At 35.0% G+C, this 14,484-nt stretch overlaps 1 protein-coding gene and 1 pseudogene across 2 annotated transcripts; one reads left to right on the plus strand and one right to left on the minus strand.

Annotated features, from left to right (window-relative positions):
* Positions 1-1,257: 1,257 nt before the first annotated feature.
* LOC115989485 lies at positions 1,258-3,264 on the plus strand (annotated as a pseudogene). Its single transcript, XR_004091959.1, has one exon. The product of XR_004091959.1 is annotated as a pentatricopeptide repeat-containing protein At2g29760, chloroplastic-like (transcript).
* A 263-nt stretch (positions 3,265-3,527) lies between these two features.
* LOC115953498 (putative receptor-like protein kinase At3g47110) lies at positions 3,528-6,898 on the minus strand. The gene is given in 4 exon segments (XM_031071186.1): positions 3,528-3,714; positions 3,748-3,959; positions 4,199-5,593; positions 5,596-6,898. Coding segments are annotated over 4 exon segments (3,078 nt in total). The 3' UTR covers positions 3,528-3,546.
* Between the last annotated feature and the right edge of the window lie 7,586 nt (positions 6,899-14,484).

Raw genomic sequence — 14,484 nt, forward strand, 5'->3', positions numbered from 1 at the left:
CCTAGAACATTTCTGTGAATGGCAGACCACCTCTATGGACCTCGGCCTGGGTTGGCCGAGGAGACATTCATCCTTGGACAAAACTCCCGGGCCGTTATGATCAAAACTGACTTCTTCATTCACTAACATGGGCTCCCTTGACAATGTTTACCCCTCTTCGAGACATAATACTGAGCTCTTGGCCCAATACCCCTACAAATACAATACATGGATATGTCCTTTTGTTTACACATGAACAAAAAATCTATCAATCTAATGGGTTGGTTGTAAGTTGTAACCCATAGGCATTTTATAGTTAATGGGTAGCTATACATACAACAACAACAACAAAAATTAATAAATTGTTATATCATCCTTCATAAGTTATAACTCTTCGATTTCTTTAACATCTGTGTAAGTTGTAACCCATAGCTACTTATCTCTTAAAAAAAAAACTTTAACTTTCGTTAATAAATGATAATTGAATTATATATAACAAACTATACTATGAATTCCAATTGCAACAAAAGTATTCTCACAAAGGTATGACAACTTTAACAGATTGTTAACTTTTTTATTTATTTTTTTCCTTTTTTAAGCTATTTACTCTTTTCTTCGAATTCTATCAATCTTTTTCCTTTTTGAAGTTATTTTCCTATTTTCTTTGGCAAAGAAAATGGTTAATCTTAATGTTGATGATATACTCCATAGATAGAAAGTCTAGAGGAATTGAACAACTCTTGAAACCTAGAGAGAGAGAGAGACATGAAAACTGTGGAGTTCCACTTCTCTTAATGTTGATGGAGTTTTATCGTTGTTGATGTTCTCAGTAGATAAGCTTCCAATTGCTTTTGTTTTTCATTTTTGTTAAATAGCAAATCTAATATCATTGTTGTTATTAACTATTGATGTGCAGACCTTTTCTTTTTATTAGTTTACATTAGTTGTTAATTGAAATTGATGTGGTTTTCTCATTCTAATATTTACAATTTATGCTTTCAAAGGAGGAAAAAGACTAATCAAATTTAGTCACAAATTAAAAGAGGTCAACAAAAATTAATTTAAAAAAAAAAAAAACCCTCTTAATAATTAAAAAAAAAAAAATCTTCTAAATGAAGCATACTTTTTATAAGATATCTACTTATAATAATATTTAAAAAAAAAAAAACCCCTCTTTGTATAATAATAACTAAAAAAAAAAAAATCTTCTAAATGAAGCATACTTTTTATAAGATATCTACTTATAATATTTATGAATTGAAGAAAAAATCGGCCAATAACTAGTTTGGTTATGGCAACTCAAAGCACCCCACCTGTCTCTCTACCACGTCCCTCCAAGTCCAACAACCCAAACCCGTACCCGCTCTCCCCAACTGTCAATAACGACCGGTATCCAATACAATCACTGATCAACCAATGCAACAGTACGAAGCAGCTAAAGCAAGTCCATTCCCAAATGCTCCGTACAGGTCTGTTCTTCGACCCTTTTTCAGCCGGCAAGCTCATCACTGCCTCTGCTCTCTCACCCTTCTCTAGCCTCGACTACGCCCGCCAGGTGTTCGATCAAATTCCTCAACCAAATCTTTTTACTTGGAACACTTTCATTCGTGCTTATGCATCCAGCCGACCCCACTCAGAGCCTTCTAGTCTTTCTGCAACTGCTTCATCACTGTGAACATTTTCCTGACAAATTCACTTTTCCTTTCCTGATCAACGCGGCTTCGGAGCTCAAAGCTTTTCGGGTTGGGAGAGCGTTTCACGGGATGGTGATTAAAGTGTCGCTTAGTTCGGATGTCTATATTCTGAATTCACTCGTGCATTTTTATGGTTCGTGTGGGGATTTGGATTTGGCGTATGCGGTGTTTGTGAAAACTCCACAAAAAGATGTGGTTTCTTGGAATTCTATGATCACTGCTTTTGCACAAGGTGGTTGTCCTGAGGAGGCATTGGAGTTATTTAGGGGAATGGAGAAGGAGAATGTGAAGCCGAATGATGTGACAATGGTGGGTGTTCTTTCGGCTTGCACGAAGAAGTTGGATTTGGAGTTTGGGAGGTGGGTGTGTTCCTATATTGAAAGGAATGAGATTAATGTGAACTTGACTCTGAGTAATGCAATGCTGGATATGTATATGAAATGTGGGAGCTTTGAAGATGCAAAAAGATTGTTTGATAAGATGCAAGAGAAGGATATTTTCTCTTGGACAACTACGCTTGATGGATATGCTAAGTTAGGGGAATATGATGAGGCTCGACATGTTTTTGATGCAATGCCTAGTAAAGATATAGCTGCATGGAATGCACTGATTTCTGCTGTTGAACAAAATGGGAAGCCAAAGGAGGCTTGGCTGTTTTTCGTGAATTGCAGCTCAGTAAGGATGCAAAACCGGATGAGGTCACTCTTGTTTGTGCTCTATCAGCTTCTGCTCAGTTAGGAGCAATGGATTTAGGCAGGTGGATCGATGTGTACGTAAAGAAGCATGGGATTAAGTTAAATTGTCATCTCACAACCTCTCTTATTGACATGTATGCTAAGTGTGGGGATCTAAAGAAAGCACTTGAGGTATTTTATTCAGCAGAAAGAAAAGATGTGTTTGTTAGGAGTGCCACCATTGCTGGTCTGGCAATGCATGGCCATGGGAGGGCTGCATTAGATTTGTTCTCAAAGATGTTAGAAGCCAGGGTCAAGCCCAATTCTGTGACTTTCACCAATGTATTATGCGCCTGTAGCCACACAGGATTAGTAAACGAGGGACAAAGGTTATTCTATCAAATGGAGCCAGTTTATGGGGTTGTTCCTGGAGAGAAGCATTACGCTTGCATGGTTGATATTCTTGGCCGTTCAGGCCTTCTGCAAGAAGCTGTCAAATTGATAGAGAAAATGCCCATACTTCCTACCGCTTCTGTATGGGGGGCTCTGCTTGGGGCCTGTAGACTTCATGGGAATATTGAGCTTGCTGAGCAGGCTTGTAGCCGTTTGCTTGAGTTGGACCCTAGAAATCATGGAGCCTATGTGCTTTTGTCGAACATATATGCTAAAACAGGGAAATGGGATAGAGTTTCAGGGTTAAGGAAGATTATGAGAGATTTTGGACTAAAGAAAGAACCAGGTTGTAGTTCAATTGAGGTCAATGGAATTGTTCACAAGTTTAGTTTTTTGACTCATTTTATGTTATTAATGTAGAGATTTTTTCATTCAATAGACTCTCGAATTACTAGAGCATTGAAGACATTTCATCTAGTATAAAAGATGTCAAATTAAGGAGCATTGCCATACATTTACATGTGGATACTGGACAGAAATTGTGAAGCAAGAGGAATTTTACGGAGGATAAAAATTGCACAATCTTATACATATATGAGGTACACTTAATAGAGCAAGATACTTGGGAAAGTAAAACTTGAAAAAAGAAAAAAGAGAGAAAAGGAAAGGGGGGAGGGGGTGGGGGGTGGGGAGAACTAAAGTAGAAAGGATAAGAAAAAGCGAACATATATACATGTCTTTACTCATAAATATAACTTGGAAATGAGTTTCAATAAAATTCCAATCATTGATGCTTTTCAGAAATTTTACTTGTTGACGGAGCTTTGGATTTTCATTTCATGAGTTTCAATCGAAAGGAATTTTCCTTTAATTGAAAGCAATTCCAAGGCAACTCTTCTCATGTCTGTTCTGTCTCCTGGAGATTCTGCTGAACATGCAAGTCCAATTTTAAAGACCAATATCAAGCATTTAGTCTGTTCACATGTCCAGTCACTCCAACATGTAACTATATTCTTATTTTCTCCTGCTTTGTTGAAAACTGCTTGGTCCACAATCTCCATCGCTCGTCCTGGCAATGCCAACTTGACAAAGTTGTGAAGGTTCAAGTCATCTTTAAACAATTCGTCAATGGGTCGTCTTCCAGTGAACATTTCCAACAAGAAAATCCCAAAGCTGTATACATCCCCATTAGTTGAAAGCTGACTACCCATTCCGTACTCTGTAAAAAGGAGCACTCTCATACACTAAGAACAATTCTTACTCAATCCTATGATACTACTTATTTGGTTAGGGTGTATGTAGATATTCTATAATAGGCTTCCTTGCTTTGATTATTGATACATTCTTTTAGTAATTATAGAAGGAATTAATTGCCAAAATTTTCTCTTAAATTCCTCTTCTTCTTTTTTTCCTTATCATTGAATACTTTTAAAAATGAGTGAAATCATGACTCATTACCTGGAGCAACATATCCGATAGTTCCCTTTATTCCGGCCGAACTTAATTGATTAAGAAAAGCTTCCTTTCCAGATTTCGAAAGGAGTCTTGCCAAACCAAAATCACTTACATGAGCAGTCAAATCATCATCGAGAAGAATATTGCTTGGCTTAAGATCACAGTGAATGATAGGGGTTTGGCAATGGTGATGAAGATAAAGCAAAGTTGAAGCCACATCTATTGCAATGTTCATTCTCTGGAGAAGATTTAAATTTCTCAGTTGGCTGAGCTCATCTTCAGGATGTAACCACATCTCCAAGCTCCCATTTGGCATGAACTCATACACTAAAGCTTTAAAATCTTTGCCCCCAAAATCAATACTTGAACAAGCGGTCACAATCTTAACAAGATTCCGATGCCGGATGTTCCTCAAGGCTTCGCATTCAACAATGAAGGTCTTGGAAGCTCCTTGCTTCTGAAGGTTGAGTACCTTGTCTGCAACATTTGGTTCATCTGGACCAAGTTTTCCTTTGTAGACACTACCAAAATTACCTGAACCAATCAAATTCCTCAAAGAGAATCCATTAGTTGCATTGAGTAATTCTTCATAAGAAATCTTTTGGTAGGTGCGTCCAAAGGAGGAAATGGAAAGGCATTTCTTCTTCGACTTTCTCAACAAGGAAAGAGTAAATAAAGAGATTGATGTCAAGCAAAAAGTAGCTGCAATGCTTATTGCCAGTATCAACTTAAAAGCAACATGCCTTCTATGTTTCTTGGATCCTTGACTGGGGCATGCTTGCATATGCAGCTCTTTGATGCCCCCACAAAGAGCACTGTTACCATAGACTTCAACTGCGCTAGCATTTCTGAAGACCCCTTCTATAGGTACCTCTCCCTCAAGATTGTTGAAAGACAGGTTTAAATTTTGCAACACGGGAAAATTTACCATATAGCTTGGGATTTGGCCGAACAAGGTGTTGTGGGAAAGATCAAGATATTGAATACCTTTTAACTTTCCTAGGTCAGGAATGGTTCCTTCGAAGAAGTTGCCTTGCATGTAAAGTGTTTCTAAGGACAAACAGTCCCCTAACTGGTCTGGAATCTTATTGGAAAGTTTGTTGTATGAAACGTCTAGTGAAACAAGAAGTTTCAGGTTTCCAACTTCTGATGGTAAAGAACCTGTCAAAGAGTTATGAGTCACATTAAGGACTATAGAAAGAGATGGAAGACCAATAAGTTCCGGGGGTATGGTGCCATTTAATTTATTATGGCAAAGGAGTACATCTAGGAGGTAGCTACAATTTCCAAGACTCGAGGGTATGCTCCCTTCCAAGCTGTTATTGTACAAATGGAGGAGCAGCAAATGAGTTAAGTTGCCAAAGGAAGATGGGATCTCCCCTGTCAATTTGTTGCACCCATGGACAGAGCGTTCAAGTTTGAGAGCTTCCCAATTGAAGGTGGAAGATTTCCTGTCAATATGTTTTGTTCCAGGTAAAGTTCAGATAGATTGACAAGATTTGAAATGTACGTAGGTATGCTCCCACCAATTAAATTCCCTCCTAACCGTAGCGACGTTAATTGGATTGAAAGGTTTGTTATGGAGTTAGGCAGCTCACCTCCAAGTTGGTTGTAGCTAACATCAAGCTTCTCTAAGTGGCTGCAATTGGTCAAAGTACTCAGAAAACTCAAATCATCAACTGAATAATTTCCCAGATAATTTGAACCAAAACCAAGCTTTTGAAGGTTTTTTAGATTGCCAAAACTTGTAGGTATGGTTCCTGTGAAATAGTTATATACTGTATCAAGGTGTTGAAAGTGTGAGACATTGGATAATGAAACTGGAATGGTTCCTGTAAATTGGTTTTCTCCCATCCAAAGTATCTGGAGATTTTGAAGAGCAATGCCTAAGTCAGGGTTGAGGTTACCAGAGAAGATGTTATCAGTCAAGGCAATATATGTGAGCGATGATAAATTGTATAGGGAAGGTGGAAAGACACCAGAAAGATTATTCGTGTCTACATCAAAATATTTCAAGCTTTTCATTTGGGCTACTGTATTTGGGATTTCCCCCTCCAAATTGTTAGATGCAAACGAAAGGTTTTGAAGAGAGGACAAGTTCCCCAGAGAAGGTGGGAACCTTCCACTTAAATTATTGTTGTCAAGAATTAGTATCTCAAGTTTTGACAAAAAGCCAAGTTCTGAAGGGATTCCTTGTACTAGCTGGTTCTTCTGGAGGTCAAGATTCCGGAGGTTGGAACAGTGAGACAGATTGACTGGAATTTCCCCTCCCAACAATAGATTATAACTCAAGTTCAAATTTTGAAGTCTGGTCAAGTAACCAGCTTCCGAGGGAATTTCACCGTGGAAAGAGTTACTTGAAAGATCGAGGGATTGAAGGAAAGAAAGATTTCCAATATAAGGTGATATGTTGCCAACCAACCTTTTGTTTTTCTAGTCCAAACCGATGACTCTTTGGTGTTTGTTGCCACAGGTGACCCCAACCCACTGGCAGAAATGGAAAGACTCGTTCCAAGAAGCCAGGACACTGAGAGGGCTATCTATTATTTGGTACTTGAATTCGAGCAGTGCAAGTTTATCAGTCTCATTTGAAAGTGTGAAAGCCAAGGAAAATTTTGAGACCGATAAGGGGAGGAACAGAAGAAAGATGGCGCGGAAGGTTAGTGTGAAGAGTTGTGTTGTGGTCATAACTGGATGCTCCATCTGAGAGGAAGAAAGTAACTTCTTCAGGGAGAGGGAGTGATGCTGAGATTGGCAGGGAACTCTCACACGTATATATGAGAACAAACTTAACAACCTTTTAGATGGGTACAGCTCGTATTAATTAATCAGATTACCCATCTTCAATCTTTGACCAAGTCAAGTGGTCAAATCAAAGATTGTCATACAAATTTTTATTACGTAGTACGTATCTATCTCTTTGTATTTATGTGCAGCTGATTTGGTCATAGAAATTAATTTACTGGATCATTGTTAAGGGGAGTGCTCAATGAAATATGGAGGTCTCTCTCAGCAGTGCGGTACATTTTCAATTTGTCTTCTTTATTTTTTTTTATTTTATTTTTTTTTTCATTTTGAATTGCTGAGCTTACTCTGATTTTCAGTTTATAATACATAATTGAAAATTTTCTACGTAAGTTGTCTGCTATCATTCATTTTTTTGAGTTTCAACTCAGTATTACCTCGCTTTGTTCCACCCCACACCAGATCTATCATTTACTGTACTAGTTGAAGTTTCTAGAATAATGGGGCAAAAGAGAAAAACATGAGACATCAGAAAAAGAAGTAGGTATTTCTCTATGTTTGGATGGAGGGATTGGAAATGAGAGTAGCGGGAAAGATTGCTGGAAAATATTAAAATCAAGTAAATCCCAGCCACCTTTCCCTGTCATTTCCTCTCCTCGCCCTCTGTTCCAAATATGCCCTTAGAAAAAAGCGGGGGAGGGGGAAATTTAAACAGGAGTAGGATGCACTCATACACTATATTAAAGAAATATGAGAAGATCAATATGGAAATTAGTTATGCCCAGGGAATCATGATCTTAAGACCACCATGCCAGTAGAAAAATATGATACAACACCTTGAAGGAAAAAGCGACTTTTTCTTGGAGTGTTTGAACTTATCACCCCCACTATAATTCTCAAAAGCAAGGGAAATTTCATGTAGACAAAATGCCTATTGCTGAATTTGTGTAACCATTTTAGTGCTTCAGGCTTTGGAACCTGCTGATATCTATCATCTATGATCTGATGGAAGTAATGCAAGATTTGCCACAAGTAATCTAAAATTTCGGTCAAAAGGTACACAACAACTTGATTAATGCCACCTTTTTTTTTTCAAGGCAGTTATTTCAGTGTTCACAAATTTCTTTTGAAGTTAGAAATTGCCTAAACGTATTTGGACTTAGTTACTTATTTGTTTTGAAAGAGGATTTGATTTTGTTACATTTTTTGGGCTTCTTTTGTGTGTGTGTGAATGGAAAGACTATTCCTTGTCAAATAAATAATGTAGTACTTGTTAAGGAAATAATTAATAGTTCTTGTGTATCAAGAAATTCATTTCAATTCTTATATATAGATAGTACAGTAAACAAGTTGTCTACTCTTCAAAAAAAAAAAAAAAAAAAACAAGTTGTCTACTATAAAGAGTTTAATGACTTTAAACTAAGGGTCCTCCCTCCCATATGAGAAGAAGAGTTTGCCTAACCACATAAATTCTCATCTCCATTGTGTTTGCTAGTTGTTCTTTATTTGTGGCTACTGTTATTTGTTCCAATCCGTGAGTGCCATTGCATAACATACAAGAAGTGGTACAGGCAGAAGCACTTCCCCGGTTGCATAGCACTTGGCAAGTCTATGATTACCATTTTTTTAATGGAATTGGATTTATTGTTACTCAAATGTTTCTATTCGAGAAGCTGGACGTGCCATGAGTTCTGGTGCTAATAGCTATAACAGAGGAGTTTAGGATATGAGATAAGTCTAAATTGCATATCCATATGCTTCCATTTAACAAGATCCTCTGCTTGGGAGTGCCCTCTGAAGATTTCTTGAAATGGATCAGACCAAGTCTACAAGTACATTTTGCCTTTTCAATTCACTTGTTAATAAAATTTTACCTTCAATTGACATTGAGTGTGACATAAGCATAACAATCAAAATTATTTTATCAGAAAGTCTGTGGACACAACTTGTGTTACATATTGTCACAATCCTGAGATGTGTGATTATGAATGGTAAAAAGAAAATGATCTGAAAAAATATATGAGAAAAATTACATTTTGTCACCAATCATAATTTTACATATCATCAAATTGTAACAACAAAAATTATGGCAAAATGTGTGATCATAAAAAAAAATCTGTTATTTTATTCAAGTAAAAGTTATTGTTGTAACAACAAAAATTATGGCAAAATGTGTGATCATAAAAAAAACCTGTTATTTTATTCAAGTAAAAGTTATTGTTTTTCCCTGTCGCTTTCCCTTGCTTTTACTTTTTCACACAATTTACCATATAGTAATCATAGTGTACCTCGTACATCTGCTCTAGACCAAGTAAAAACATTGACTGTTTATTTTGTATTTTGAATTCTTAAGATTAAGAAGCTGGAACCAAGCACATCCACGGAGAAAATGACAGCCTCTTCAGATAACTCTGCTAATGTTATTGATTTATTCAAGTTGCATTATCATGACCTGAGATTTTGATAGAAATGAATCAGCTTTTGAGGATTAGGTGAAGTCTTTGAAGATTTACAAGTAAAAGTTATTGTTTTTCCCTGTCGCTTTCCCTTGCTTCTACTTTTTCACACAATTTACCATATAGTAATCATAGTGTACCTCATACATCTGCTCTAGACCAAGTAAAAACATTGATTGTTTATTTTGTATTTTGAATTCTTAAGATTAAGAAGCTGGAACCAAGCACATCCACGGAGAAAATGACAGCCTCTTCAGATAACTCTGCTAATGTTATTGATTTATTCAAGTTGCATTATCATGACCTGAGATTTTGATAGAAATGAATCAGCTTTTGAGGATTAGGTGAAGTCTTTGAAGAAGATTTACAATTAAAAGCTCGTCAAAATCTTTTACCATTTACAATTAAATCTTGCATACAGTACATTTTGACCCTTTCATAGCAGGGCATAATTGATGATCAACCCAGTAGTTGACCAACTAAGCTCAGACTCCCTTAATAATGTGACTTTGTAATAAATAAGTAGAAGAAGCAATTACCTTTGTAAGAAAGTATCACTCGCCCCTTTCTAAATATTATCCCTGACATGTTTACCTCGCATCATTAGGTCAGTGATAATGATGTGAATAAGGTCAAATTAGAAAATTAGATTGATGAACTAGCATGAGGACTACAACGAAAAGCACTGGACAATTCACAACCACTTGTACATAAGTGCAATTAGAAAATACTTTGGCACAAAATTGAAGTCCACTTAGAAACGAGTTAGGCAGGTAAATCACCCGTGCTACGCATGGGATGTGAATTCTCTAATAATTTAAGAATTTTGTCCATTAATATATTAAACTTTACAATTAATGTCTTAATAAGTTATAAGATATAAGAGAAATACTAAACTTCCATGACATAGCATGCCCATTAGATAAGTGATAACTGGAAGATGAACATGGACGGCACCAAGTGTTAATTAGGGTGGTCACATGAACACCCTGATAAAAAGAAATAAAATTAAAAAAATGAATTTTAAATTAATATGGGCCATTGACCATCTTAGGAAAAAAAAAAAAAAAAAAAAAACACTTGAACTGTTGAACACCCTTAATAAAAATTTGAGCCCATTAAAAATAAAATTCAACCTCTCCAAAATTTTGGTCCGTTGAATGTTGAACCAAAAAATTACTAGAAATGCTATGTTTACAATATTTTCGTAACAAATCTTAAGTAGGAGGTTGTTACTGGTAAACAAAAAAATAATTTCAGTGGCAAATTCAAATTAGAACCAGTAAAAACTTACCAACTAGACTTTGTTATGAAAGTATTGCAAAAATGTTTGGACATAGCACTTCTCAAAAATTGCCCAAACAAACAAATTAACCTAAAAGTCCAAATCAAACTTTTAATTGTGATTTTTTAAATTGTGTTTTCAAATGGCATATTTTAAAATCACTATTTTTTTATTAAAAAATGCACACTTTTCAAATAGCTAATTTGTCAATGCTTGCTTTAATCTTTAGTCAAATTTGATGGATTTATGTGATGCATTTTTTTCAAAAAGACAATGAATTTTGAAATATTGTTACTTATTAGGCAATATGTTGGTAATTGAATGGGAGATATGTTGGTAATTGAATGTGAGATCAGTAGTTTTTTTTTTTTTTTTTTTTTGGATAATTATAGTAAATCCACCTATGGTATGGCCCATTTTCACTTTACCTACTCGTGGTTTAAAACTTTACACTTTGCCCACCTAAACTTCAATCTGTTACCCACCTCTGTTAAAATCAGGGGTGAAAATGTATTTTATCTTCACTTTTATGTCTCTCTCTTCTAAAAACAAAAAATAACAAAAAAAAAACTCAAACAAACAAGATCAAAGAGGGGGTTTGTAGCTTGGGTTCAAGAACACACTACCTCTTGGTATGAACAATCTTGAGCCAATCAATCCAAATAAAATTTTCATATTCAAACAAATCCTAAAAAATATTTACAAAAATCCTACACTTGAAAGTGCTCTACTCTAATTTCACAAAAATCCTATTAGACACTTTCAGTCATTCACAAAAATCATACAGAGCTTCACCTTAGTTCTCTCTCAAATCTCAAGCCAAAACCAAAGCAAACCCCTCTTCAAAACCCAGACCCACCACACCTATCAACACAAACACAAACCCACTACACCCACAGCAAAGAAAATAAGATAGCAGAGAGAGAGAAGTGGATCGAAGTCGCAGTCGGAGCCAAACTCAACGTGAAGGAACCCATGGCCAAAGCTAGAACTTGCACTGCTGCAATGGTTCTTTCACAACCACCATTAACGACCACGGTTCTTTCTCTCACCTTTGCTGGAACTCATTTGAAACCCTTTGATTCTCTCCTGCTACTTCCAATTTGAGAATGAGATTAGGTTTTACGTTGGGTTTGGTTTTGGGGGTTTGTTAATTTATTGCAATTTGATTGGATTTAACTCAGTGGGCCTCATGTATTCATTATTTTATCTAACTTTCCCTTTGGTGGATGGAGATTTTTGTTTTTTTTTTTTTGCCCTTTGGCCCCTTCGTATATTAAGAATAAATATATGGGTTTGATTTCATGAGTTGTGGTTGTATAGATTACAGTAGATGTGCTTTTGGTTGCCGCTGGAATACAATTCCATGTTTGAGTTTTCTATCTAGAAATGTTAAAAGAGTGCCATAACAAGAATCGTGTTAGTGGGGTCCAATGTAGTATATTAGATTAGAATAGAGTTCTTTGATTTTGGAAGCTATCGGATTTTTTTTATTTATATTTGATTTGTATTCCTCCACTTTGTTCTTGTAGAAGTTTTTAAGCAATGGAAACCCTAGCATTTTGATTCTTGTTATATTTGTTTTTGCCTAAAAATGTGTTTTTCTAAAGGCAAACGGAGAGGTGGGTTACGGAAGGCTAACAGAAGTTACCTCAGGTAGGCAAAGTGTAAAGTTTTAAACCACAGATAGGCAAAGTGAAAATGGGTCATACCACATGTGAGCTTATTGTAATTATCCCAATAATTTTTTAATTATGATGATGGAAGGCAAAACAAACTTTCTCAAGATTCAAAAGGAAAAAGAGGTAGAAAAAGTATTCATTCTTAAATAAAATTTAATTACAAAATTTTGTACATCATCAAAGTTCATTAGAAATTGCCAATTACAAAAAGAAACTTGCTTAAAATACAGACTTTCTCACCCTATATCCAAAAAACATACTACCTCTATAAAAATTTATAAATCAAGGAAAAAAAAATGAAACAAGCAATTTTAAGACCAAATCTCAACAAAAACATGATTGAAAATTTAAGGGGGAAAAAAAACATTAAAATCCAAAATCTCTCTCCAATATTCAAGATAGAGAAAAAGGTATCTAAAAAATCTATAACAAATTTTTTTTTTTTAAATCAATTAAAATGATGTTAAAGCCATAAAATTCAATTACTCAAAGGTTAGGTTTCTCTCCAAACTAGTTTAAAAAGAAATTGTTCAAGCTCTTCCTATATCTTTTTATTAAATGTGAATTTTGAAAATTTCTCAAACCAAATTTATAAGGGAGAAGGTCTATGTTGGGGAATCAAAACACCAAAACATATCAACCAGAAGAAAGTTGCATAAAAGAATAGAATTTCATCGAAAATGTAGCTAAAATAATAATAAATAAACCAAAAGAGGGAAATCAATTAGAGAGGTAGAATAATCACTTTTGTTTATAGTAGGAATCACATGTAATGAACGGGAGAGAGGTGCAAAGAAAGTAATAGGAAATTTATAGTAAAGAAGATGGGGAGATGAAGAGTTGGTGGAAGAATAATGGTAAGGTGAGGAATTATGGGGAGAAGTGTTGGAAGAATGATGGGGACAAAAAAAGCCAATATATTGTATAGATATTATTATCTCTTTATATTTAATATTATAAAAAATGAAAAAAAAAATGTTAATAGAAAATGAGTGAATTGGTTGATGATATGACACAATAGGAACTTTGTAAAATTAAATGCAATGCCTCCAATATTAAATGAGTGAATTTAAAGCTTTGCTTAGGTGGAAAGTTAAAAGTGACATAATGGTAATTAAAAGATGATGAGGTGGAAAATTAAATGAAAGAATTCTCTTATTTATTGTGAGGTGTGGAAAATTAAATGAAAGATTTCTTTTATCTATTGTGGAATATAAATGAAAGGAAATGTTAACGAATGCCCTAAAGGTATTGGTTTAGAAAATATTTTTAGAAAAAAGTTATGGGAAAAGAAAAAAAGCAATTAATTTTTTTGATAGTTTTTTATATTTCCCATAAAAGTGATTTATTAACAATTGCCCTAAAGGAATCTCGTTAACATGACCCATAAATGAATAATAAAAATTTAATAAATTATTAAAATCTTTGCTTAGTTAGAAGGTTAAATGTGTTGGGTTCTAAATATTTAGGAATAAATGTTTAAGTTCTAATTTTATGTAAGTTGGCAAACCAAGAACAAAAACATGTCTAGTTTAAGGAGCCAAGATCTGCAAGGCTAGACCAATCGAAGATCGCATCCTGCAAAATTTTAATCAAGCCAAAAGCCCGTGAAAACATTTAGGGTTTGTGTTCAACATTGCTTGGTATAAAAGAAAAACCCTAAATACATTTCATAGGTTCTTGAAAATCTTGTGAGTTACTCTTGTGAGATTTGTGAGATTCCCTCTAACTCAACAACCATCTACTAGAAAGAAGATCTACATTCAAGAACTGGTGGATTAAGTTGCTACATACAAGATCATACATAACTGATGATTTAAAACTTTGAGCAGGGATCTCATAGTCACAAATGTGAGTGTTTATGTGCGAAAAATTTAGATAGAAGAATCCATGGATTTGGAATTGTACATGATAGTGTGAGTAAGTACTACAAGAGGTGGCTTTAGATTTAGGGTTTAAATCTATTGTAATACTTCCATTCTATCAAAGTGAATTTGTTGCTTTGAGAATAGATTAGGTTAAATCCTACCCAGATTTTTTGCCTTGAAACTATTGGTTTCATTGGTTTTCTTGGGTAATCATATCGCTTGTCTCTTTTACTTTTCTGCACTGTGTGATATG

Source organism: Quercus lobata, chromosome 1, assembly GCF_001633185.2.
Source record: "Quercus lobata isolate SW786 chromosome 1, ValleyOak3.0 Primary Assembly, whole genome shotgun sequence".
Taxonomy (NCBI): Eukaryota; Viridiplantae; Streptophyta; class Magnoliopsida; order Fagales; family Fagaceae; genus Quercus; species Quercus lobata.